Here is a 24,938-nt window from a genome sequence, read left to right as displayed (position 1 = left end):
TGAGCTGGAAGCATCAGCTCAGGGACCAGTGGCAGGCAATGCTGTAAAACAGGGTGTGCTAAGCATCAAACAGTGCTTGCATGCAGGCTGTTCTGTATGTGTGTCTGTACCTTCCTTGCCAGAAGTCCCTGAGGCACCTGGCTTTCAGGAATGTTACCCCAGGTGACCTATAGGGCTCTTTCTCTCTCCTTTTTAAAAAAATGGAATTAATAAACAAGAAAATGGAAAATAAACAAGAAAAAGCAAAAAGCTGTCATTTAAAAGTTTAAAGCTTTAGTTATGGTTTTCTGATGTTCTCAAAGTGTGGCAATCTGACTTTCCTGGAGAGCTGTTGTAGTTGTTGCAAGTTCTGCACCTGATGGGTAGCTGTAATGTGGTTAGGCAAGGGATGTGTTTTGGAGTTTGTTTGGCTTCTGTTCTTTGGGGACATCCTAGTGAGAGTGGGAAGATGGAACTACAGAGAGTGGACTGTGTTCAGTTATGGGATGGGGCTTTCAGGATTTGGGTGGATGAAGGAATGTGTGTGGTGTGCTGTGCATGGAAAACCAGGTGTGGAAGAAAGGTGGGGCCGATGCGGCAGTCCCTGACCTCAGAAGATCCAGTGAGGCAAGTACCAGATTTGATGCCCACAGAAACTGGTGTGAGTTCAGGGCAGGCTGGGGGTGATGTTTATTTTAACACTGCTTGTAGGGGCAGTTTGAATAGAAAATGGAATTTTTGCCATGTCCTCCCAAAACAAAAGTAAGAGGCACTGCAGACTGGAAACTGTAATTCAGGCTCCTATCTTCTGTGTCCGTCTGCTTCCCACTTCTCTGTGGGCTATACTGTTCATTTCTTATGCTATTTTTAAAATGAAAAGTGACTTCAGTGTAGCAAGATGCTGTTGGCAGCAAGGAAATTAATTTATGGTAGAAGTGTCAAGGTAGGTAGGTCTTTGTTGTGTCTTTTTTCAAGTTGGTCTTTATTTCATTCATCCTTGTGTAAGAAACAGATCTTTGTGTGACTGAAATGCACTCTCTCCTAGAGCTTGGAGCTGTTACAGAGAAGTATAATGAGCTTAATATAATAGATAACGTTGAGGCTAAAAAATAGTTGTGATTATATTTATGTGTTTTTAGTTGTATTTTAGACATGTTTCAGTGTCACAGGGCTAAATTGTGGTACCACTGAAATCCAGCACGAATTTTGCTGTTTGATTATATTAAGACTCAACATTTCTACTGTCTATTATAAAAATAAATGAAATGTAATGATGTGTCTGACTGAGCTTGTGACCCTGTTGAAGCAGCAGTGTGGATTGTGCTCTCCTTTACAGTGACAACACACCTTAGTTCAAGGCACAGAAATCCTTGGCAGAGTTTCTTAGGCCTGTGTTACTCGGCTAAGCTTAGCACCAGAGCTGCCCTGGCTGTTCTGCTCTTACACTACTCAGTGGTGAAGTTGCTTTAATAAATTCTCTGCATGCAATTAAGTTACTTTGAAAAATTCCTCTGAAGTGAGGCAGCACTCCTGTTATCTGGAGGAGATTTTCATTGCTGAGTTTGGGGTAGTGACTCAGTAAAACTTATCTGTGGAATACTAAATTTGGAGGCGTAACCAGGAGGTTGCCATGATAACAAATATTAGGACTTGCTTTCTGGGAAGTGCTCCTAATTTTTCCATTGATGGCCATTAAATGTCTCAAGATAAATGAAACTTTTTATTAGAACTAACATGGTCTTCTTGTCCTCCTCCAGGATTTTGTAGACTTGCTAGTGACTAAATGAAGAAGGGAAATCCAAATTAGCCCCAGCCCTATAAAGACACCACCTCTTTTTTAATATTGTTTCTTATTTTTTCCATTGAAATGTTTGTTTAACTTAGCTTTCATTCATCTTTCTACGAAATATTTATCAGTTTGTATAAATGTTTTAAAATTCTACATTGATTTTATTTTCTTGGCACTTTTAAGAAATTTCCTGATGCACAGCATGATCACACAATTACTGGTAGAGCTTTTCTTGTAAGTGACCGAAAACAACTCTGTGCATTTATGTTGAAAATTAGGACTTAAACCCAGAAGCTAAAGGATAACAATACAATGTGTTAATTTCTTACTCTCCATAAATTGCTTATTTATTAAAGTCAGTGTTCTGCAGCTTAGTTTTTACTAAGAGAGCTTTTTTCCCACTCTTCAAACTGCCTCTGTAGTTGGTTCATATCTATTTTAGAAATGCTGCTGTTTCCATAAATCTCCCCTAATGTCCTTTAACCTTTTTTTTCCCTCCATTTCTGTACAATTCCCTGAGGTTTTGATTCACTTTGTGAATGACACAATGATGTGGTAATGGGAGCCTAGAAGAGCAAGCCAGGGACTCAAGGAGTGGTGGATGAAAACATCCTCAATGTGGATGTTTTTTATTTTCTTCAAGGCTGTGTCCTGCTTTTTCCCTCCCCTGCTCTTGCTTTCCCATGGGCTCTCACCCCCCCAAGCTACCAGGTCATGTCTCAGCCTCATCAACTTCGGGATTTTAATGAGGAACCTCTGCTGAGTGCTTTCCACGTTTAATGTTCATAAAACAAATAAATGCATCATAAAAATCACTCTTGCCTGAGTCTTTGACTCACCTAATCTTTTTTTAATGGGGCAGAGTGAGAGAAGGGACCTAAAATAATTTTTGATCAATTCATGATGCTTTTCCTGAACATCCTCTATGTTTAGGTCGCTTGAGGAATAAAAGTTAAAAACCTGTGAGTTCACCTTAATTTGTTCTGGAAGAGCTTTGGTTTGTGTATGTTTTTTTGTTTTGTCCCCTCAGACACACTGCCAGTCTCTAGATGGGATTTACTGAAGAGCAAAATTGGGTATGTGATATACAAATCAGGCATCTGTTCAGATAAGCACAAGTGTCATGCCTAAGGATTCTTAGGCAAAAAGGTAAAATTATTGAATCAGCTTTCGGAGGCTGTCTAGAAAAGCCCATCCTTGTTCAAACACACCAGGGTGTGGTGTGTTTGGTGTTTCTGGTTTAGTTTTTATTTTTCTTTGTATTTGTAGTAGACATAAAATCTTTGGAGCACCAAGTCACGCTGTTTGTATAAGTACATGGGGTGTATTTAAGAGCCTGATTTGCAGAAACACTGACCATATTCAGACTGAGCGTGAGGAATAGTTGTAGCTACCTCCTTCCTCTAAGGGAAGATATTTAAGAACTTGCAGAGGCTCATTAGCTTAAGTGCCTTGTTAGCTGCTTGTGCTATTTTCCATCATAGTGTCAAGGTAAAAATTACTTGGGGAGAAATAATTGTTCTAAGTATGCTTAATTCAGTTCAATGAATCTGACACCTCCTCTGTCATTTTTATTTATTTATAAAAATGGGAGAGAGTTGGGTGCCTGTCAAAAGCACAGAAACACATGATGGCACTTTCTGTTACAGGAATGTTTTATTTTGTTAAAATCCTGTAGCTGCTTGCAAGTTTATTTCTAAAGATTTCTCTAATCGTGTTGGACACCTCATGGTAGTTTTAAGTCCTTTTGTTCACACTATGAGGGAGTGAAGATGCAATTCACTCTGAGATTGTTTTCAGTATAGCTTAAGAAATCACTTTATATTTTCCTGTAATTTATGTAGCTATCCTTAAAACTGCTGTTTTTAATGAAATTTCATTTACATCTTCTCCCACTGGAGACAGCTGTAGGTTAGGACTAGCCTGACTAAGCTGTGCCAAAGGTAGGAGTAAGGAGTTTTTTACATGCTGATTAATTCTCTTTTGCTCCTTTGGGAATATCTGGTATTGCTTAAATTGATTGCTGTAAGCAATATGGCAACATTTTTGACCTTCTAAACTGAAATTCAGCAAAAAAAGAAAAAGAAAAATATAAACCTCCATGTTTCAGTTTTACATAACTATACAGTTGAAGTATAGTGGTAAAAAATACTGGGGTGTCATCTTCTGCAGTGGTGGTGTTGGCTGGTGATCTTGAACCCTTTGGGAGAGATAGAATCTGAAGAACGTGGTAGTTGTCCATCCCCTGCACAGAAAAAGTATTGGGTGAGAATCTGTTTTTCTTTCTCTGTAATCTGGCTTCTCATCTCTGCCATGGCCAGCTCTGTGAATCAGAGCACCCGATGCCTTCCTTAGGTGTTTCCCACCCGCGCTGTTGTGTAACTACAGACAGGGGCAGCTTCCAGTACGTTTGCTTTTCTACAGAGCTTTGTGGGAAGGCCGAAGCCAAGGCTATGTGCTGCTTTCTGAAGTTAATTTACAGATGTGGGGTGCCAGGTGACCAGGAGTTGTCCTCCCACAGCTCCCCTTGCCGCTTGAAGACCAGACGGCTCATCCATCACCCTCCGCCCCACCTCTGGTGCCCGCCTCCCCTCTCCCCATATTCCCTCAAGATATGATAATGAAGCAGGTGCCCTGGACTGCAACTCTCCCTGAGCTTGAGAAGTAGCAGGAGGTTTAGAAAAGCTGAAACCAAGGAGGAGGAGGAGGCAGCACTTCTCCTGAACCTGTTGGCAGTCACGTCAGTCACGGCCGTGCACCCCACAGCCATCGCACTGCCTGCGGGGGAACAAAGTGAGGAACCGATTTATCGCGCCCCAATCACCCCTCTGGGACTGTGGCACCCCACATCAGGGCCATGCCAGGCACGGAGGAGCTGAGCCGTGCAGGGCTGGCCTGGTTGCTGGTGGCCATGCACAGAGCTGTTCCCACAGCGCTGGCCGAGGGCTGCAGTGACCTCCCCGCCGGGGAGCAGCCCCGCCGGCAGCCCCAGGCACCTCATTGAGATTCCAGGCACAGGGAGCGCCTCTGCAGCTGTACGCTGGAGGCGGTGGCCGAGGAGGCATCCAGAGAGGGGCCCCAAAAAATCATCAAAGAAGCGGCCCCTTCGCTGTGCCTCTGAATAGGCAGACAAACCAGAGGTCCTCCTCTCTCCGCCAGCGTGTTGGGAAAGACATTAACATAACCTCTTTTTCTTTCCTTTCTTTTTTAATTTCCCCAAGCTACTGAAAATCTACTGTGTTTAAATATCTTGTTCTGACAGTTTGCATCGGGGAGCGAAGAGTGGTGCACCAGCCTGGTGGGTGTCTGTGCAGCTATTTTTATAAAAAACGAAACATGCTTGAGCTGAGAGTTTTCATTCAGGTCACCCTAGACTTAATTGTTTGGTGTCAGGTCGTTAAGATCCAGAATTAGCTCCCTGCACTTGGAAAGGGCTTGCTTCCGAGTGCTTTAGAAATGCAAAGGCAAGTTTTCAAGCCCTGCTTTCTTTTTCCAAATCTGTTTTGATTTCAGCTGGTTTTGAAGCGAGTGGACACTTACTCAGTTTACTCAAGCAGTAAGAACTAACTGTAAATCCCCATCCCACTCCTCAGCACGAACGAGATGGCAGCTCCTGAAAGCTTCACATCTTTAAGGAAAATGGTCTGTTTTCTGAGCCCTTATTAGGCCGACAGGATGCAGACCACTTCTCATGGCCATTGAGGCTCAGAAATGAGTCACTGTGCCTTTGATGGGTGGCACATTAGCGTTTCGATTGGCATAACTTTCATGTTCCCTCGGACAGGAACTGGGGCTGTACAAGCAGGGAGTGCCCTACATCATCAGAGCGTGTGGGAATGTAGAGAAGGCTTGCATAACTCAAAAGCTCTAATTTTTTGAGTGTTATGCTTAAATACAATCAAAGGTGCTACTTCTGATGCTCAGAGCAGAAAGTTGAATGCATTATTTATCGGTAGATTTGTGGTAGCCACCTGACTGCATTTCATATAACTGAGACTTTGTTTTCTGTCAGTGCTCCTGGGCTTGTTACTTGGTTACTTTGGGCCATAAGAAAGTTAATAGTCGGTCAGGTGCTTTTGTAAATATCAAGGGTAGCATTGGATGCTGACTTGGTTAACCTAATGATTTTTTTTTCAAACCATTGGTATGTATGAGTTGATTAAAACAAAAGCAGAGGCTTCTTAAATATAGTCTGTTGTGAATTAAAGGGTGTGGTGTTGGCTTTGAATGAGCTTGATGCAGCAACAAGCATGCAGCAGTTGGTAAATAAAGATGGATTTTCTTTTGTTCTGCTGGTGCTTGCTGCTCATTATTCTCCACTTACCCCGTGAGCTTCCCAGGGAGTGGCAGCTGTTTCTGATGTTAGACACTCTATCAGTGGTAGACAGCTCCAGATTCGGTGAGATACTGTTGTGGGGAGGAGAGGAAAATAATCTAACCCTGCATTATTGTAAATCCTCAGTAGAATTAACTTTTCATGAGCCAAAGGAGTTTTGTGTTTAACTTTTTCTGAAATATTCAGGCATAAGAGTGCTTTGCAGTATGTGTTACAGCGAAAAAGCTTTTCTGGCATGAGATGGATTTACATTCTGAGTGTGTGTTAAGTATTTTAATGTGCAGTGTGTGGGGGCAGGCACAAGGCAATAAAGGGAAATCAGTCTATAACAATCTTTGTGTATGTTTCCAGATATATACAGTTTGGGAATCTTTGCAATTTGGAAATTGCTCGGAGTAAACAGAATGATACATAAAGATTTTAAATAATAAAGCTAGCAAGCTACAGAGGAGTCTGTTTGGTTCCAGGATTTTATATGTAGGATTTATAACCCATGCTTTTGCTTTCCTGTCTCTGCAGTGTTAGCATTCTGTTACTGAAAACAAAGAAGGCTCTGCCAGGGCATTACACAAGCAATGAATCACAGAGGAAAAAATGTTTTGCTTTGTAAATTGTTCACTTTTCCATGGTGGATCATTATTTTTTTTTAGTGTTGTCTGATAGAATTTGCCACACATGCTTGCATTTACTGTACTCGGTATGATTCTTTCTAGTGTGAGTACATAACTGCTAATATTAGTGACTTCAAGTAACTTCTTCTTGTGATTCTTAAAAACAAAACCACAACAAGGAACAAAGAACACAGGGCAAAAATTGAAACAGCTCAGTTCACTCTTGAGACGTGACAGCTTGCTGAGTATATTGGAGGAAGGAAAAGGTGTTGATGTTTTTCAGACAGCTTTGTCCCAGCAGTTCCACATAATTATTTTTTTGTCTTATTGACAAACTCCTTTTCTGCCTCCAGTACTCAAGATTTGCTGTCACCTTTTGATGTGGTCCTCGTGGGCTGTAGGCCATTTATAGTCTTTTAGCTAATCATAAAACTATAAATTTGTTTCTTAAGAATATGCACTTTGTACATCTTTTTGATGACTGTTGGTGAGTCTGTGTTTCCGAGCTTCTGCAGAGGAATGATAGCTTGCTCAGGCTTGAATGTAAAATTATACTTGGAGATCTTTTCCTTGGGAAGTCACACACCAGGCAGTGTCTTGCCACTTTTTTGCAGGATGCAGAAGTACAACCTCAGTGTGTTATATAATAAAAACTTGTACCACAGATACTGCACTGTGCCTCATACTCTCCTTGGCAAGAACAATAATCAATAATATGTTGGATTGCCATATTACAGTATTCATTAAGCTCCAGACATGTGGAAAAATTTCAAATAAAATCATGTTATTTATGTGCAAAATAAAAAGGTGGATCAGGAACCATAACCAGCTAAAGCAATGCTTAAAGGAAGATCCAAGTAGAATGATCTCTGCAGAAAGGCTGGTGGTAATGAAATCCTTGATTTTTCACACAGAAGCGGTGAGTGTGGAGGAGGATGCTATATATGTATGGAATGCACAATTTTAAAGACTGTGTGATTAATCCTGTTAGAGGATGTGTTTCTAACAGAGGAGCAGATCGGTGGGATAAAGCTGTTAGAAAGTATGAGAGCCAAACATAAGCATCTAATCTTAGAGAAAGTCTCCTGTGACAGTACAATGTCATTCTGTTTAAAATTATGTGTACTTCGCTGCAAATAACCAGATAATAATTTCAGAATCTGCAAAAAATTATTGTCCCCTCTGTAAATGCCAGTGAGGAGGATATGTAGCATAAATGAGGGAGTAAGGGAAGTAGAAATTCCCAGTCTTGTCCCTGTTCAGATATTATTTGTCCCATCCAATCTGGATTTAGTCGTAAGTGCAGGTATGATAAGGAGTGTGTGGTGGTCATTAGGTCTCCTGGGTGTGCTATATGCAAGAGAAGAAAATGCCAAGGAGTCAGGTATGTAACAGCATGTTCCAAAATCCTGATGGTCTAGGCAGCCACCTTCCCAACCTGCTTACTGGCAAACCTCTAGTCGAGAGCTGGGCTGAGCATGCCAGTGTCTTCTCGTCCCTGTAGTCACATCTGTGGTGTAACAGTAATGAGATTGGAGTAATCTCACTGATCTGGGCCGAGTTGGACTGATAATTTAAATGTGAAAGGCTTCATAATCTCCTGCTGATCCCAGAAAGTTTTCGGCATTTGATTAAGGTCAGAATTAAAAAGATGATGACAACAAAACCTTCTACATTTACCTTCTTGCTTATAAATGTTAAACCATGACAGGTGAGTTCTGAAATTCCTGGAGCGATGATGACACTTTGGTAATCGCCTTACAGGCTGGTGTAGCACTTAGGGCAGTAACAGCCATCTCTAAAAGAAACAATGAGAAGGTTTGTGTTCCTTTTCCTCTTCTCTGTCTTGCCCCATACCTGTTTCATTAGTTCACATGGATGTTTTCTGCAGATGTGGCCACTGCAAAGGTGACTGTGTGGCTCTCCCTAACAGTTCAGTAGCTCTTAGTTTTTTGTTTTAGATGAGGAAATTGAAATCCCAGTGAGGACTAAAGAGGTGAAAGCAGCTGGTGAGGGCTGTGCACACCCATGTCTGTGTTGTGTGGGCGTCGGGGTTGCTTCTGCTTCTGTGTGCAGGAGGGAGAAGGATGAGTGTGAACGGAGAAGTGACACAGCTGCTGCCCAAAGCAGGTTGAAACTGCACCACAGATGGAGAGGAGGTCTGTGGGGACAGGAAGGAGACAAAGCAGCTGCAAGGGAGTTCCTGGGACAGGGTGCACTTTGCTGGGAGAGAAATCACCAGCAGAGGAAAGCTGAGCAATGGGAAAGTATGAGAGGAGCCTTGGAGAACAGCAGAGCAGCAGAAGGTTGCCAGAGCCAATAAATCTGGTGAGCCTTCTCCTCTCATCTGTCTTGGTTGTTTGAAGAGCTTGCCAGCAGGTGAACCTGTGGGCACTGGGCACCAGCCACTGCAGGGCAGCCTTACAGGGTGCACAGGTGTGGTCCTGCTGTGGCAGGCTGGAAAGGAGTTCAGCTCTGAGTGTGCTCTCTCATCTTCTCCTCAGTGTTAAACAAACCAGTGAGAAACCTTACAGAAGGGAGGAGGGCATGGTTGATGTGTGGCTGTGGGTATTTGTAGTTGACCACTTGCTTTTAAAATTTTTAAATCAGTTTTTGGAGTGAGCAGAATTGGAAAAGTGTGGCCACTACTGTGTTTAGAATAACACCTTGAATGAGATTTCTGTGACTCAGTTGAGTAAAACAGGACCTTTTAGGACCTAGAGGGGCAGCTTGACACCATGAAAAGCTGTTTGAGATTCTTGAGAGTGCCTGAGAAAACAATGATCTGGTAAATGAGCAAAAAACTCAGGCATACTGACAGTCATCCAGAAGAGCCATCGATGGGATTTCTGCTTCCTTCTCTGAAGACCTTAATAAATCCAGTAAATAACTGAGGTTTTGATTAACTCTTTCCTTCTTATTCAGCTGCTGGACATTTTGAATGTGGCTGTAATGCAATCATGCAAGTGTCACCTGTGCAGGTTACTCAGATGAGCAATGGGTGTTTCCTCAGACAAAGAAAGGTGGCATATCTTTCAGAGTAGATGTTTGTTTTCGACTTTGTGGTGGCTATACATCATCCAGTGTTTTCTCCTTCATATTGTGATATATCATCTTGTGTTTCATGCTTGAGATGTTGTGAGAGAAGTGAGTGATGTTATGTAACATAAGCAGAGAATTATCTTCTTATGGTCTGAAAGTGACTGTTGGTTTGATAAAGCAGTTGACTAATTAGTAAATTACCCATTCTTGTTTAAAATACTTGCGCTGCAAAATGTAAATGAAAAAAATTTCTCCACTTGTCAGTATGAAAAATGACAATAGCAAAAATAATACATAGGACATCTGCTCTGATTTTTTTAAAATTTAAAATGCATTTAAGGCAGATGTTGCAGAATTTGAATGGAAATCGAAGTAGATGGAAGAACAAAACATAGCTGTTTACCTTTTGTGAAGTCCAATTTTTATGGCTAACATCGCTATCAGTATGTGACTCAGTGCCTGTGTTTTTCCACTGTTTGTATCAGACTGAACTGAATGTTCTTACAACTGCTGCTGTCAGGATGACGTATAGTTCCAATATTAACAGAAATTATTGGTGTGTCAGTATTTCGGGGTGTTTTCTGATGTTGTTTCCCTTTGCCCATCCTCTCTTTCCAGGAGAATACATCAAAACATGGAGGCCACGGTATTTTCTGTTGAAGAATGATGGCACCTTCATTGGCTACAAGGAGCGGCCACAGGATGTGGACCAGCGGGAATCACCTTTAAATAACTTCTCAGTAGCTCGTAAGTGTTTCTAGCTGCTTCCTTGTCCAGTCTGGGGCTGATGTCTTCTTGTAACATAGCTGGGAAGCTGCATCAGTAACATTCAGATCTGCCCGGAGCGCTGTGTCTAAACACAAAGTGTGTTTATTTGAGCTGATAAATCCCACTGTGTTTCTCAGGAATGATTGTAACGTGGAGGTTTGATGCTCTGCTTATTTTTCTTGGTTTTGAAGTTTTCTAGTAATTTAGCGTTTCTGGTTATTGAATAAAATGGATTTATTTGTTAATATTTTGTATGTATGTTAGTCAGCAAATTGCTTTAAAGTGGAAATTCACCCAGGTGCATGTACTTGGTGGGTAGGTACAGCAGAAGCATTTCTGCCACCAGATCTGGATTCCAGTGGCATTGACATTGGTCAGAGTTATTTGTTAGCATAAGAGAATGCAGAGTGAGCACATGTTTTAACGAAGCACACTTGGATTTTCTTAATTTTGAACACAAACTCAAAGTTCTTCTATCAAAGCCAACAGGAGGGTTTGGAAATAATAACATCTCCTAACCTCTGCACTCTCTACTATGCAAACATTTCCGACTTTGCTCAGGTGCTGCAGCACAGGATGTGATAGGAGACTCTGAAGATAATTTCCTTTTCTTGCTCATGTTTTTAACTTTTCACTGTATACTTCCAGCTTTTATTTTCTCCTGTTCTTAATCTTTCCTGTCTCGTGATCTGCCTGTGTCTCGTTCCACCACTTAAAAATAGATCATTGTGGCACCTGTTATTAACAATGATCTGTTCCATGTTCCTGGTGACTACTGGAAGCAAAGCTCTGCAGAGAGAAGGGTAGGGGCTTTCCCTCTTCATTACAAGGTAGCTCAAAATACAGGGGATTCATCTTTCTAGCTGATCATTAAGCAGGGATTTATTTTGAAACACCCTGCTCCTGGAAGAGCGCTGGGCAGCAGTAGGAATTAATGGAAATGTTCATTATTTTTCCTCCAGTAGCAGCACATACCTGTTGTGAGTGATGATGGGCGTACATAATGGACATGCTGTTTCCTGGTGCCTCTGTACAGGATTCCAAGAGTGCTTTGGGGCTTTTTGTGTCGTTTGAGAGGGAGAATTCTCGTAGTGTTTTCATTTCAGTAATGATATGGTACTTTTCTCTTTAGACTGGTATCTTCTTACAGATCAAGAAGGTAAAGCAAAGCAGAAGAAAGCCATTAATTTATAAATTAATTCAGTACTTGGTCTATAGCCAGAGGCTTTTAACAAATGCACTTTCTGGAGGACACTTCCATCCTCTTGCTGCTGCTAATTGCATTACTTGGGCAGCTCAGTACTAAGGAGTAAAAATGTGTCCATCACCTTTTCTTTGTCTAAGTTGCCTTTAAAATGGGTTAACTTAAATCAGTTTTCTCAACAGCAGTGTGGTGCTTTTTTGGCAGATTGAGCCCATCAGTCTCAGCATTTATAGATAAACAGGTTTGTTACCATGGCATTGGAGCATTGTCAGAGAAGACACAGCACGTGCCTATAGATGAGTTGTAAGAGTTGCCTGTAAGAGGCATCATGGGCTGGGTGGTGGGTGGGAGGATGTTCCTAGCAGTGGCTCTTGCCTGGTGGCAGCTCAGGAAGGCCTTGAGGATTGGAGTGGGACCTCCTTGCTAGAAGTCATTATTGTGGATTTGGGCCCACAGAAGCAGCTGTTTCCCCACCAGGATTTAATTTCTCATGTAGGCAGTAGCAGGCAGTGCTGCCAGCACTTCTGTCCCTTCTGGGTGCCCTCCACACTTTCACAGATTGACAGAATATTCTGACTTGGATGGGACCCACAGGATCATTGAGTCCAGCTCTTCATGTAAATGGCCCATATGGGGATTGAACCCACAAACTTGGTGTTATTAGCACCAGGCTCCAACCAGCTGAGCTCATCTCAGGGATCACTGTTTGGATGTATTTTGCACCACAGGCTTTCCCTTTGAGTCTGCTTGCCTGATCCTTTCATTCAGGTTAACATGTCGTGTTAGTGTGAATGAATTTGAGCCGTCTCTGGAGGAAGGCTCAGGCCAGAGCACAGGCCTGCACAAGCCTCCTGCCAGTGAAAGGTGGGGGAAATAATTTTGTAAACAAATAAATTATTTTAAATATTAAGATTAAATATTTTGTAAAAATTACTCTTTCTGTTTTCTTTTCGTCCAAGAGACCATGATAGCCCTGACTTTTTTTGTTAATTAGTGAACCAGATTTTTTTTTAATGAGATGGCAGGCTGTCTCTGTCAGTCTGTTGTTTGGAAGTGGTCCCATGTTTCTGATTAAAATCTTTACCCTCTTCTGCTGTACCAAAATGTAGGCTTTTTTATCTTTGCAAGTAAAAGGAGGGGTTTTTTAAAGGGGAATTTTATTACTTGTAGTGTAAAATTCATATTGAGTGATTTTGTCAGCGCATGAGAAGTGGGAAATAATTAGTGACAAAGCTATGACACAAGATAACAACTAATGGTCACCTGTCTTTTCCTTTAATGGGTATGAAGAAAGTATTAGCAATAAATAGGGTGTGATTTCCATGTGCTTGACAGTCCTTTTTTCTCCTACACTGGCCTTTTCCTTTTGGTCTGTGAGGGTTATAATCGTACATTTTTGAAAACTCATTTCTAAGCCCCTCTAGCTAAAGAGAGGCGTACTATTTATTTTAAATAACCTTTTCTCCACCTAATTTTCCTTTTAAAATAGCCATATACTAATGTTTACTGTGTTTAAGGAGTTTATTTTCTCTGAAATAAACCTATTGAAGATTTAAAAAAAAAATTGACAACAGACAAAAAACAAATACAGAAGAACCCAAAGTAACACTCGTGAAGCATGGTGCCTGAGTGTTTGAGTCTTATTTGTGTTTTGTGTTCTGTACATTACTGCTAAGAAGGTAGAAGGAATAAAAAAATCTGTACCTAAAAGTTCTGCTCCAGAGCTCCTAGAGATGAATAACCAGTAGAGGCTGAGTTGTAAATCTGTGAGATAAGTAGCCTTCATACCAATTGTAATCTCGGATTATCATGTATGTCTCCCTATTAGGTTATAAGCCTTTAAAACCATATAGCTGAGAAAAGCAGTATATTGTGAAAAACCACATGGAGAGAGAGGCTGTTCCTGTTAGAAAGGGATTATTGCTCCCGGCTGTCAAAAAGGAAGATGGACTGTGGTGGTTTTGTTGTACTGCTGAAAACATAATTGCTCAACAATACAAGAGCTCCTTTTGGGACAGGACTGTGTGTCTGCAGTCAAGCATTTTTCAGAGCGTGCAGGATGGCCAGATTAGTGGTTGGATTTTTTTGATTTTTTTGTGTGCTGTTACTAAGAGCCACCTTTTTCCAGGTCTGTAACTTGGTGCTCCTGGCCCCTCACTTTTGCCATGCTGAACAGTTCAGAGTTGATCTATCCAGTGGTGTTACAGAAAACAGACACTTCGACATAATATTTGTGTTTGTCTTCCAAAAGTTTTATTTCTTCATCATTCTGTTTTCCTTATTTACCTTTTTCCTTTTTTTTCTGTTTTCTTTTCTCTGTTTCTCCATACCTTTCCTTAAAGAAACCAAAGCAGGAATAGGGAGGATTCTTCCTAGACATTATTGTTTTAAGTGTGATGTCATTATATAGGGAGCAGAGTTTGACACTTTCATCGAAAGTAATCTGCCTTTTAGCTCAAGTGCTGGGAAAGCAAATATTGTGACATTTTAGAAAGTCACTGGGATAATACTAAGTGTCTTTCAAATACAAAATGGTAATTTACATTTGAATGCCTTGGTGTCTATTCCTGTTAGGAACAATTTCTCTGTCCTACTTACTTTAAAAGACCAAACGCCAGGAAAGAATCAAGAGGTTCTTTGGAGAAATTTAAATAATTTTCAACAGGCTGCTGTTTATAGTGCCTACTCTGTTGCAAATGGGGAATACTTACGTTGGCCTGTTTCACAGGAAAAACTTCCTTCAAAGTGGGTAGCCCTCAGCCCCTATTTGAAATCGAATATTTTTATAGCAGAATCCCCAAACATGCCATAAATCAGACCTAATGGTACACAGCATCTCTCTCTGCTCTGCTGGAGTGGTGCACATTGCAGTAATACATTGATGATTAGAGAAGGTGGATTTTGGATTTCTCTAACTTCAGCTACAGTGAAGAGCACAGAGTTAGGTTTAAGAAAAAAATACTGTTCATTTGTTTAATTGATAAAATCCATGGGATTATCGTACATGGTGAGAAACAAGTGGTAGTTTCAAACTTTCTACAATCTATATGGTACAGCACTTTGGTAAAGTAAAGCCTTCTGTATTTCTTGATATGTGCTGTTATGATTGAGCAGGGTAATTAGACAGCATATTGTTCACTAAACAAAACAATTCTGGGTGACATTCCTGAATTATAGTGGTTATTAACTGACAAATCTCTATTATTCATCTTGCTGTATGCCTTAAAGATTGCTGGATCAGCAAGCTTAACAAATATCAATGGACAGTGCTGATTTAGGGGGAGAGTGACATGTAATTGGTCCATGTCTATAACAGAAAAAACCTTGTGTGGTTTATCATGCTGAAATTAAATGGTTAAATCTAGAGTTCATGGCTAGTTTAAATATCTATACAACTACTTCAGAATATGAATCTAAAGTGTTTTTAAAATCTAAGCAAAACCTCTGTGTTTATTTCTTTATGATGCTGTACTTTGGGATAAGTATGGGAGAACAGCTCTGGATTAGCAGAGGGTTAGGAAGTAGCCTGATGTTGTTCTTTGAGTCTGCAGACAGATTCAGTGTCTTAAGGCTGCATTGTGCAGGCTCCTAGAGGACAACCCCAGCCTTCCTCTAATCACGTTAAGCAGATAAAAACAGGGGGCAGAACAAACAAACAACAAAAAAAGAAGGGCAGCTGAGGAGGTGGGAGGTCTGGAAGCAGGAGTGAGATCTTTGGAGTGGGATTTATCAGCCCCAGGCTCACGGGGCTGCGCCAGCCCGGGCAGTTGTGTTGGGCTCTCACAGAGGCGGCTGCAAGGCCGTACCCAGCGCAGCCGCATCGCTGCGTGGAAGTTGTTTAATCTGAATGAAGGAGTGCCATTTATTGCACTAAAGCCTTTGCATGACTCATTAATAACTTTCTCTTATCTAATTGGAGTGCTCTAGGAGGACTCAGTATAACCTCAGCGTGCTATTAAAGAAAAATTATATTTTCTTGTAATGAAAAATGCAGTTGCTAATTGAGAAGCTTATAATTCCAGCAGCAAATGAGGCATGAAATATATTGCCAAAAATACAGTGCTCAAAAACACTGGCAGTAAATATTTTATCTTGGTGCTAATTAAGAGCTTGAACTTAAAACTGAGCATTCTAAATTTACACAATAATGAAATTAACCTAATGGTTCCAGTGTAACCTTAGTAATGTTACTGTTATTCTGATGGATTCTGTCCTCCACTTGCACATTGCTGATGGTGGAGGAAGTTCATAGCTCTAGCAGTAAACAGAAATTTCTTCTTGTCTTCATAGTGCCTTTTTATTTATTTAGGAGTCTATTTAGAAACTGAAGACCAAATAACAGCAAGCATGTGGTTTCATTAACTGCAAGGAAAAGAGTTTAATGCAAGAAAAAAACTCCTACAATTATATTTTTTTCCCCTGCTGACTTGGTTTCTTAATTTGACTTTCCTCTAGCAGGATCTGTTTAATTAATTAGCTTTTCTATTAACGTTTTTCCGAAAAATGTGGTGGTTTGGCTCCTGTTGTTATTTCATTGATTTTCTTCTGTTTTTCAGATCTCTGTTAGTGGAGCTAAAGCATACCCTTTATCCCAGAGCATTTTCTGGCCCAAATTTGAAGGATAAACACTTGTAATATCCTAAGAAGCTTAAAGTAAAATTTAAAAATTTAAAAAAAATTTTTTTTTAAATTTAAATTAAAAAATTTTAAAACAATTTAAAAATTTAAAATAAAAAAAAATTACACTCAGCTCTCAACAGAACATTTTGATAAAGGAAGTAGTGGCTTAGCATGTAGCTGTACTTCTGTAGCCTTTTTAGGCTGTGCTTAGAGCCTGGCAGGGATGGAAGCTGCTCGCTGCGTGTCCGTGCAGCACCCGACTGCTGCAGCTCTCCCGAAGGCTTTTGGAACGGGGTCTTCCCAGGGGGTGCCTTTGCAGTTTGATGTTCCCTCTAGTGTTTGAGGACTGGAAATGCTGAGTCTGATCTTCATCAGGTTGCTGCAAAATGATCAGATGTTCTTCCTGCAGCTCCCTGGAATCCATGGACAGGGTTTTACGTGGGAAAGTCAATAGGAGGGAATGTGGGGGCTTGACTTCAGTTTCAGTGTATGTAATTGCTACATTAACAAATGGCTTTGGCCGTGTGCTGTGCTCTGCATGACCTTTAGAGTATGGGACCTGAGTCTGAATGGCTTCTGTGTTATCACATCACATTTCTGCTTACCTCTATGGGCAGACCAAATGTGGAGCCTTTCAAAGCAGAATTTGATTTCAGAGCTGCTTAGATGGCTATCTCCCAAGCTATTTATTGGTTTCATCAACACAGTAAATTGTCTCAAGTCTCCTAAAGAAGTACTTACAGAGATTTCTATGGCTGATTAATTGCAACAGTTTGCTAGATAAGAATAAAGACAAATGATTATTTAAACCTGCTTATGTACCATGACTCTTTCTTCCTTGATTGTGGTAGAGTGCCAGCTGATGAAGACAGAGCGACCTAAACCAAACACATTTATCATTAGATGCCTCCAGTGGACCACAGTAATTGAAAGAACATTTCATGTGGAGACTCCAGAGGAGCGGTATGTTTCATTCATATTTAATGCATAAACTCCTTGCAAAAGCAGATGCAAGTGTTCAACATTAATAGTGAGTCCTCTGCTGAAGCTCTTATTTATCAGATGATGTACGTCTGGACTGAAAAGTGACAAAGAATTTGAGTGCCTTCAGTTTTAGTGCATTTTGCAGTATAAAAGCAACCCTAAAGGGAGGGTTCCAGAGAGTGGATTTTGAGCAGTGTTTGTAAGTGAATTGTTGCTAGGTTGGGTATCCAAAATGGACAGGTGCAGGTGTGTAGCAGCACACAGGTAGTTATTTCTGGAATGTAAGGTTCATTTCTCAATGGAAATGTTGTGGTATGTAAAATGAAGGGTTTCTGACCTGGGAGTTTCTGGAAGGATGAGCACAAATGAAATAGAGATTCAGGCAGAGTTGAGTTGTATCAAAATAGTGACCTTTTAAAGTCTATTTAGACACCCAATTTCTAAAGGAAAAGTTAGTTGTATCATTGCTGATTGCTAATGTTTTATGCAAATTAGATAATAAAGGTGATAGTTATCTGCTGCAGGTGCAGATTTCTGTTTCATCTTTTAGGAAACAAAGCTAAGAGCTGCATCCTGTGCTCTCATCATTGGAGAATTGATCTCTTACCTCCAGAGAGAACAGTTCTCCAGCACAGCTATAATACAACTACTGAGTATTTAAATATTTACTTGCTCTTCAGAAACTGAACTCAAATTATTCCAGTATCATTGCCCTAAGGGAGTGGGTATCTTAAAATCCTGGTCCTCCCTAGATATGATCCTAGCACATGTTTATTTTGAAGACCAGTAAATTCTACCAAGAATTACTTATTTATTTCTTTCATAGCCTTTGCATGCACTTCGCATGCTCCTTGTTATTGCTTTTGATTCTGTTACAATTATCAGAAGAAGGTTTAGTCAAATTAAAAGCAAAGAAAAAGAAACTTGTCGTTGTTTCTTTTAGGAACTTCGTGGTCACTGACCCTAAAGGGAGTGAATAGCAGTTTCCACTTGGGGGAAGATTGTATTTCAGTCTTGTTTTGTTCCCTCCTAGCCAATTAAGTCAGCTTTGTGACACTTCAGGGCTCAGAGTGTTAGTCACCTCTGTTGTGTACTCTTGAGATGTAAAAGCTGAGGGTGAAATTCTGTTATCCCAGAAATCAAAGATACTCACTTCAGGAGGGCTGAGATCTCAACCAAGTCAGTAACAAAAGAGATATGAAGGTCAATATGCCTTTAGCTTTCTATAAGCCTTTAGAACCAATGTTTGCTTTTTTGAAAAAAATGAAGAGAGAAAAGTATGGAAGAAGTTGTTCTTTTTGTAGTAATTTTGAATGTAAAAATATGCCTAGTAAATAAGAGAATGTGTTAGGGATGGTGAATGGAGCAGTCTCTGCTGGGAGGATAGGGAGAATGTTCTGAATGTTTGACATCACCTTGCTGCCCCATACAGGGCTGGATGAATTGTGCACAATTCAGGCAAAATCCAAAATAAAAATGCACAAGGCAAGAAGGACCTTGTGTGGTGCAATTTTTATTAAAATCTTGTGTGGGATACTTTTTCCCATGGACTTCGCTTCCTCTGGGGAATGATCTGCCTCTTGCATCCATTATAAATGGACACTCACATGTTCAGATATGATTTGAAAAAGAAAAAAACAGCTTCATAGGACCAGTGAAAAATTGGACATTGATAAGGGTGGCACAGCTGCACTGCAGATTGTGCACAGAGTTGTTCAGCATTGGCTGGTGCTGAACCTGCTGTAGTTGCAAAATATTTTACCTGGGATGTCCTTAGGAGTAGAATTTAAGCAGTCCCTAGAAACACCAACTAAATCACCACATCCTGTTCCCTGCATATACAAAAGACAGTAAACATGCAAGTTCAGATTGTCCACTGGATGTGTCTTCAGCCCCTGTGTGTGTCTTTAAAGCCTGTCCTGAGACCCTGGAAGCCCTTATGAGTTGTATTCTTTATGTTCAATAAATTTGCAGTGAAATCGAGTGAAGGCCAAGAACTTTCACTTCAGTAGCTTCAAAGGTGTGAAATCTCTCCAAGGACACTGGAGTGGAAGTTGTCTCCATGGGAGTTGAAGGGGTCACGTTAGAGCACTGGTTGCTGAAACAGCTGTGGAAACTTTATCGTAACCAAGACCTGTGCCTAAGATGAAATGTCACTGCTTTTGCTGACATTCTGCTAAAGTTTACACAGCAATTGCTGTACTAACGTCATCATCTTTACAACAGAAGAATAACCAAGTGTCCTGAGCTTTAAGATCTTTTCCAAGAACATCTCTTGCCACTACAGCACTAAAATTCGGGATACGTGTTTGAAGAGGTGCCATAGTGTCCCCAGGAGTTGGATGTGTGTTTCAGTACACCACAGAAATTTAGAAACTGTCTTTAATTGCTTTGTGTAAGCCTTTTGCTTTTTGTTTTGGCAAGTCTGTTTTGGTTATGTAAATCTCTGTATGACCAGGTCATATCCTGAGCTGTTGACTGAATGCCCATTAGAAATTCTGTTATCCAAAAAGTCTTGTATTATGTCCAGACTGGGAGGACTTCAGTTGTCTCTTGTTTCTAGTATGATTAATAAAGATTTTAAAAATGCATTTTTACAGTGCTTGAAAATGCACATATTCATCATATCTTCCATTGATTCATGAGAGACTATTAGTGGCTCTGTATTCCTTGGTGATCCTTGCCATGGCAGATGGTCATCTAAAGCCACAAGTAATTAATGCCTTTGCCTATATTTTGCCAGGGAAGAATGGACAAAAGCCATCCAAACAGTAGCAGACAGCCTCAAGAAACAAGAGGAAGAGATGATGGATTTCAGATCTGGCTCTCCCAGTGATAATTCAGGTGCCGAAGAAATGGAAGTTTCTATGACAAAGCCAAAACACAAAGTGGTAAGTGGGTATATCAGGAATGATTCTTTTTTTAGGTCTTCTCAAATATAGACAAGAAGTAGCCATCAAGTCTTGTCTATACCCCTTACAATTACATGATTGGCTGTAGATGCAGCTTCTGGAGGAAACAATTGTCTCAGCTGAGCAGAGCCTGCCTGGGTCTGCCAGAGTTCTGAGTTCATGTGTCCTTACTGGATGGCTTTCAAGGCCAGCTCAGGCCTGGCTTTGGTTTGCCCATTTTCCTGTGGTACAGAGCCTGAAACCAAAGCTCCTGCTGGACCTTGTGATTCTCTAAACTCCTTGCAGACTGGTGCAGAGGTATTCTGATGGATTTGGAGGATTTAGGGTGGGTCCGTGGATTTAATTGCTCTGAACTAAGGGTTTAGGCTAACTGCAGCCAGACACTGCAGTGTCTGTCCATAGTGCTCCTACAACTTGGGGTTTTGCATTAGGCACTGCCTAGTCTGAATGCAGAGGGCCAGCTAAGGAATGGCCTTCCATGACATGAGTATGTGCCAGAGGAGATCTTTGCCCTGTTGAGCCTTTTTAGGTATCTGTCCTCAACTTCCCTTTATTTCTTTCTACCCCATTGTGTTCTCTTCGTATTTCTGTTTTCAAAAGTGTTCCCACCTGTTCCTGCAAGAGGGAATTGATAGAACCTTTCCCCATGCAAATCCATTGTCTGTGGATTTTAGGTGGCCACTTCCTTGTGTCTTCATCTCACCATTGTCATCCTCACCCACTTTCATAAATTTTTTTCAGTTTTGGGAAAAGCGATGAAGCTTTTCTATAACAAGATATCCACCAGTGTCTTCACTAAGCTTGTATGTTGCCCTTGTGTCATGTCAGTGCTTTCAGAGTGATGTGGTTGGCTACTTTAATGCTACCTGTGTCAGAGCTTGCCAGCAGGCTTCTGGTTCTTTGGCTGAACAGATCCTGCTCTTGCTGAGCAGCTCTTAATAGTAATGTAAGAGCTACCTAATTCATCAGATGGATACAGTCTCCTGAAACAGTGACTGTCTCTTCCTGGACATGTTAGTGAGGATAACCAAAATTCTTATTGGGGTCCTGACATCAACTGTATTGAGCAATTTGGCAGAAAATCTCCTCACCCAGCTCTAGGGAAAAATATGGAAGTTTGCTGTTGGGAGCATCTTAATTTTCTTCCCAAACTGAGGCTGCAGCAGCCTTTGGTTGTGTCAGTCCTATTGTTGCCATGTTGGCAATGGTCACTGATCCAATGGTACAGTCTCTGCTCAGCCTCTGATTCCTGCAGTGTTTTTCTTCATGGTGAAACTAATCAGAGTAAATGGCTGATCTGGGATGCAGTGTCAGAGACTGGAAAGATGCCTCAAGATATTTAGGGGTACATGTGTGTGGGGAAGGGACAGGTGAGGCCTTGCTCTGGTGAGACAGTGAAATGCCCCACCATCCCCCTAGAGCCTGTATCCCAGCCTGGCAGAGCTGCCAGTCACTGACACACCAGAGGCAGTGCTCCTTTCTCCCCAACCCTGCTCCTGAGAGGCCAAATGACCACAAGTCCCACCTGGGGGAAGGGCCAGTGAAGGCCAAGGGATATTTAGGGTCCAGCACAAAGCCATCACCTGGTCTAGACCCTACCTGTTCTTGGAGTTTCTGTCTGAACACATCTGGAGCCCAGGAGCTGGTAGCTGTAAGTGTGCTTTTCTAGATATTTCCTGTCTTTTTCTCCTCGTTTCTTCTTTTTGGCATATTTTGAGTAATTTACCATCGAATGGATTTAAAATTTGCTAAGGTGAATGGTCCAAGTTAATGCTGTGCAAGGTGTTTTATATTGACCGGATATTGTAGTGAACCTTAACCAAAGTTGCCTGATTTTCTAAAGTTTGCCAGTAAGTGTTTTGTGTTGTTTTGACCTCTTGAGGATATCTGGTTGGTGTTTCTTCTGTGTGTCCAGCTCAGAATAAAGAGAAGGTAGTTTTCAGTCAAAACGTATGTTTTCTGGCAAAAAGGTCATGGAATCCCAGGTATAGAAGCTTGATCAGACACAGCTGTGTGGTCTGAGAAAATCTGGCAGAAAACACAGGTGTATATTGGAGCTTTGTCAAAAGAAAGGAAAAAACTGCCTGGTAGGGTTCCACTTCGGAGTCCTAAATGGCTGCCCAGAAAGATAAAGAAGCACGTGTTGGAAGGGCCAGAGAAAAAGCTGATGAAGTTGCAGATTGCCTCGGAGGCTGAAACAAAAGCTCGCCTCAGGGTGGAGTGAGAATTAACAGCCCAAAAGCAACTAGCCCGAAACCTGAGAAACCTGTTAAACAACTTTGTGCGGGAACCAAAGAGCTTTAGAGTTGCAAATTAACACCATTGAGGAAGCTGTGGGGGATGAACCAGGGAATCCAGCCTAGGGGAGGAGTTGTGCCTCCCTGACAGTGATTTCAACCATCTCAGCTCTTCGGAGGAGCTTGATGCAACAAAGCCAAACCCCTCCCCAAACCATAAACGCCGCCCATCGGTAAAAAATGAAGAGGTGGGACTCCCTGAGCACGATGTTACTGATGTCACCTCCCTCCACTCCCTGGAGGAGGGATTTGTCTCAGCAAAGCCAACCCCCACTGCCCCTCACTCCAAGCCCTGCTATCCAAAGGCAGAAGTGATGGTGATGATATCACACTCTGCAACAGAATTGGTTAATTTGCAAGGAAAATTAGCAGTCCTCCTAAAGAAAATAAAACTGAGAATATTTTTAAAAATTTTCGCTGGTGGGGAGTGAAACAAAGCTTTCTGAGGTGGGAGTGACCTGTTGTGTGAAAAGTTTAAACCTGTTGGAGTGTATATTAATTTGTTGGAGGGGGAAGAAGTCATCCCTCTCCCCACTCCAACATGTGGTAAATTGCTGGAAGAGTATGGCAGACAGTGGGCTTCCAACCAGTGCATGGGAAACAGCCAGTGCCCTGTTGGCCTTCTCCAGTGTTATTGTTATTTATTGCAAAATTTAAGGATCAAGCCCAAGACAAAAAACTCTCTGTGCCAGCTCCAAAAAGTGGGAGAGGATGTTGAATTCAAATACCCTCGAAGTTTCCCTGTATTTGCAATGAAGCTTTGCAGGCTCCTCCTACCCTGCCTCCTCCTGGCAACAGGGAGTGTTGAGCCTTGCCACCACCAGAGGCCAGAGGTGGGACTGCAGAATCCATAACCTCTGGGGGAGAAATTACTTTTGTCGCTGTGCAAGTTTGTTGTTTTAGTCTTGGTAATAACTCTGCATGTTCAAGTATATCCTGACTAGCCAGAAGACTGGGTGTATGTCTGGAAGTGGAATGAAGAGCTGCTTAAGCAGAAGTGGAAAGGACTCTAACTATACACACAGCTGTGAGATCTGCAGCTGGAGACATCTAAATTACGTGTTTAAAGTCAGCTCCGGACAAAGAGGAGCACAGAGTGACTGTATTGGACAATATAGTAAACAGCAAATCCATTGGAGAGAAAGCTGCAGTGAAATCTGAAATCTAAAATGAAATACATTAAATGGTTTGTCATCTTATATTTTCAGAACAGTGTCCCCAGTATTCCAGCACAGTTGTTTGCTTCTGGTTTAGTTGACCATCCTAGCAGGACTTTGTACCTAACAATTGTAGTAGCAAGTTTCAAGGTAGTGAGCAAGAAAGAAAAGAGGGTGGTGTCCTTTTCCCTAAGGACCACTCTAACATCACACACATAGAACAAATAGATGTTATTTGTTGGCTTTTGGACTGGAGTCCAAATTTGCAAAACTGGATGTAACAGAATATGTAGATCCAATGAAAACTGTTTTGTCTAAAGTGGAAAGGCCTCAAAAGAATGGCTGGCTACTCTAATTGAAGTTGGCCTACATGGGTAAGAATGCTCATCAGTGTTGTTAAGGTACTAGATAACTTACATTTCATTAGTGATGGTTGCATTTTTTATATGTTCTAAGGTTATTTTCACAGACTGTTAATTATTCAATTAAACTTTCTATAGCAGAGAACACAAACGATTGCCAAGTAGATGCTTCCTCTTTTTGAAGTAGGTCTGAGTGGGACCAAACTTTCTCCTTCTATAAGTGTTCCATGAGATGATGAAGTGGTGATAGGACAGAGGAGTTGCTCTCCTTTGCTGCATCAAGCATTTACATGTTTTTGTCTTGAAGGGTTTGAAGATATTTCTGTTCATATATGTTTGTATAAGTTTGTTGCTGCAATATTTTAAGCTATTAATATTTTCTCTCTGGTTGCCAGAGTGGGTGGAAAGATTCCTCCCTCCAGTTTAGTTTTGGGAGCTCACACATAGGATTTCATATGATGATGGAAACAACCTCTTCTTATCTTTTCAGTGAAGAATACAGAATTACTGTATTGAGGGAAATGTGTGTAGTAATAATGAGCAATGTGTGAGGCATGATTGTACAGAAGCAGGGAATGTTGAACTGTTGGTGGACCTGGAATGAAGGAGAAAAGGAGCTGACAATGGAGCTGGGAAGTTCCAGCTGTAGATAAAGAAGGCATAAGTGATTAAGAGAAAAAAATTTGGGGTTTGAGAACTGCTGAAGAGTCTGGTAAAGTTAGAAAGTATCTGGGGCCTTGACTAAAATTATGTGCTGAGGAGGTTGGAATGACTGAGTGTTGGTGTGTATTGGACCCCACCCCTGAGGCAATTCAGTTGGTTAGTTAGTAGAATTTTACTGAATGTTGTTTCCCATGGTGCCCACTGACCTCTTCCT

The 24,938-nt window shown here is 41.2% G+C and overlaps 1 protein-coding gene across 1 annotated transcript in view; it reads left to right on the top strand.

Annotated features, from left to right (window-relative positions):
• The window catches only part of AKT1 (AKT serine/threonine kinase 1), a 72,370-nt gene that overhangs the window by 22,226 nt on the left and 25,206 nt on the right, over nucleotides 1–24,938 (top strand). The window contains exons 2-4 of the mRNA XM_005417921.2: nucleotides 10,376–10,504; nucleotides 17,201–17,312; nucleotides 20,077–20,224. Coding sequence (XP_005417978.1) covers nucleotides 10,376–10,504; nucleotides 17,201–17,312; nucleotides 20,077–20,224 — 389 coding nt within the window. The remainder of the gene's footprint in view (nucleotides 1–10,375; nucleotides 10,505–17,200; nucleotides 17,313–20,076; nucleotides 20,225–24,938) is intronic.

The sequence above is a fragment of the Geospiza fortis genome, unplaced genomic scaffold, assembly GCF_000277835.1.
Source record: "Geospiza fortis unplaced genomic scaffold, GeoFor_1.0 scaffold23, whole genome shotgun sequence".
In the NCBI taxonomy this organism is placed as follows: Eukaryota; Metazoa; Chordata; class Aves; order Passeriformes; family Thraupidae; genus Geospiza; species Geospiza fortis.
Note: the sequence above shows the minus strand (reverse complement) of the source record. Positions and strands in the feature narration are given on the sequence as shown.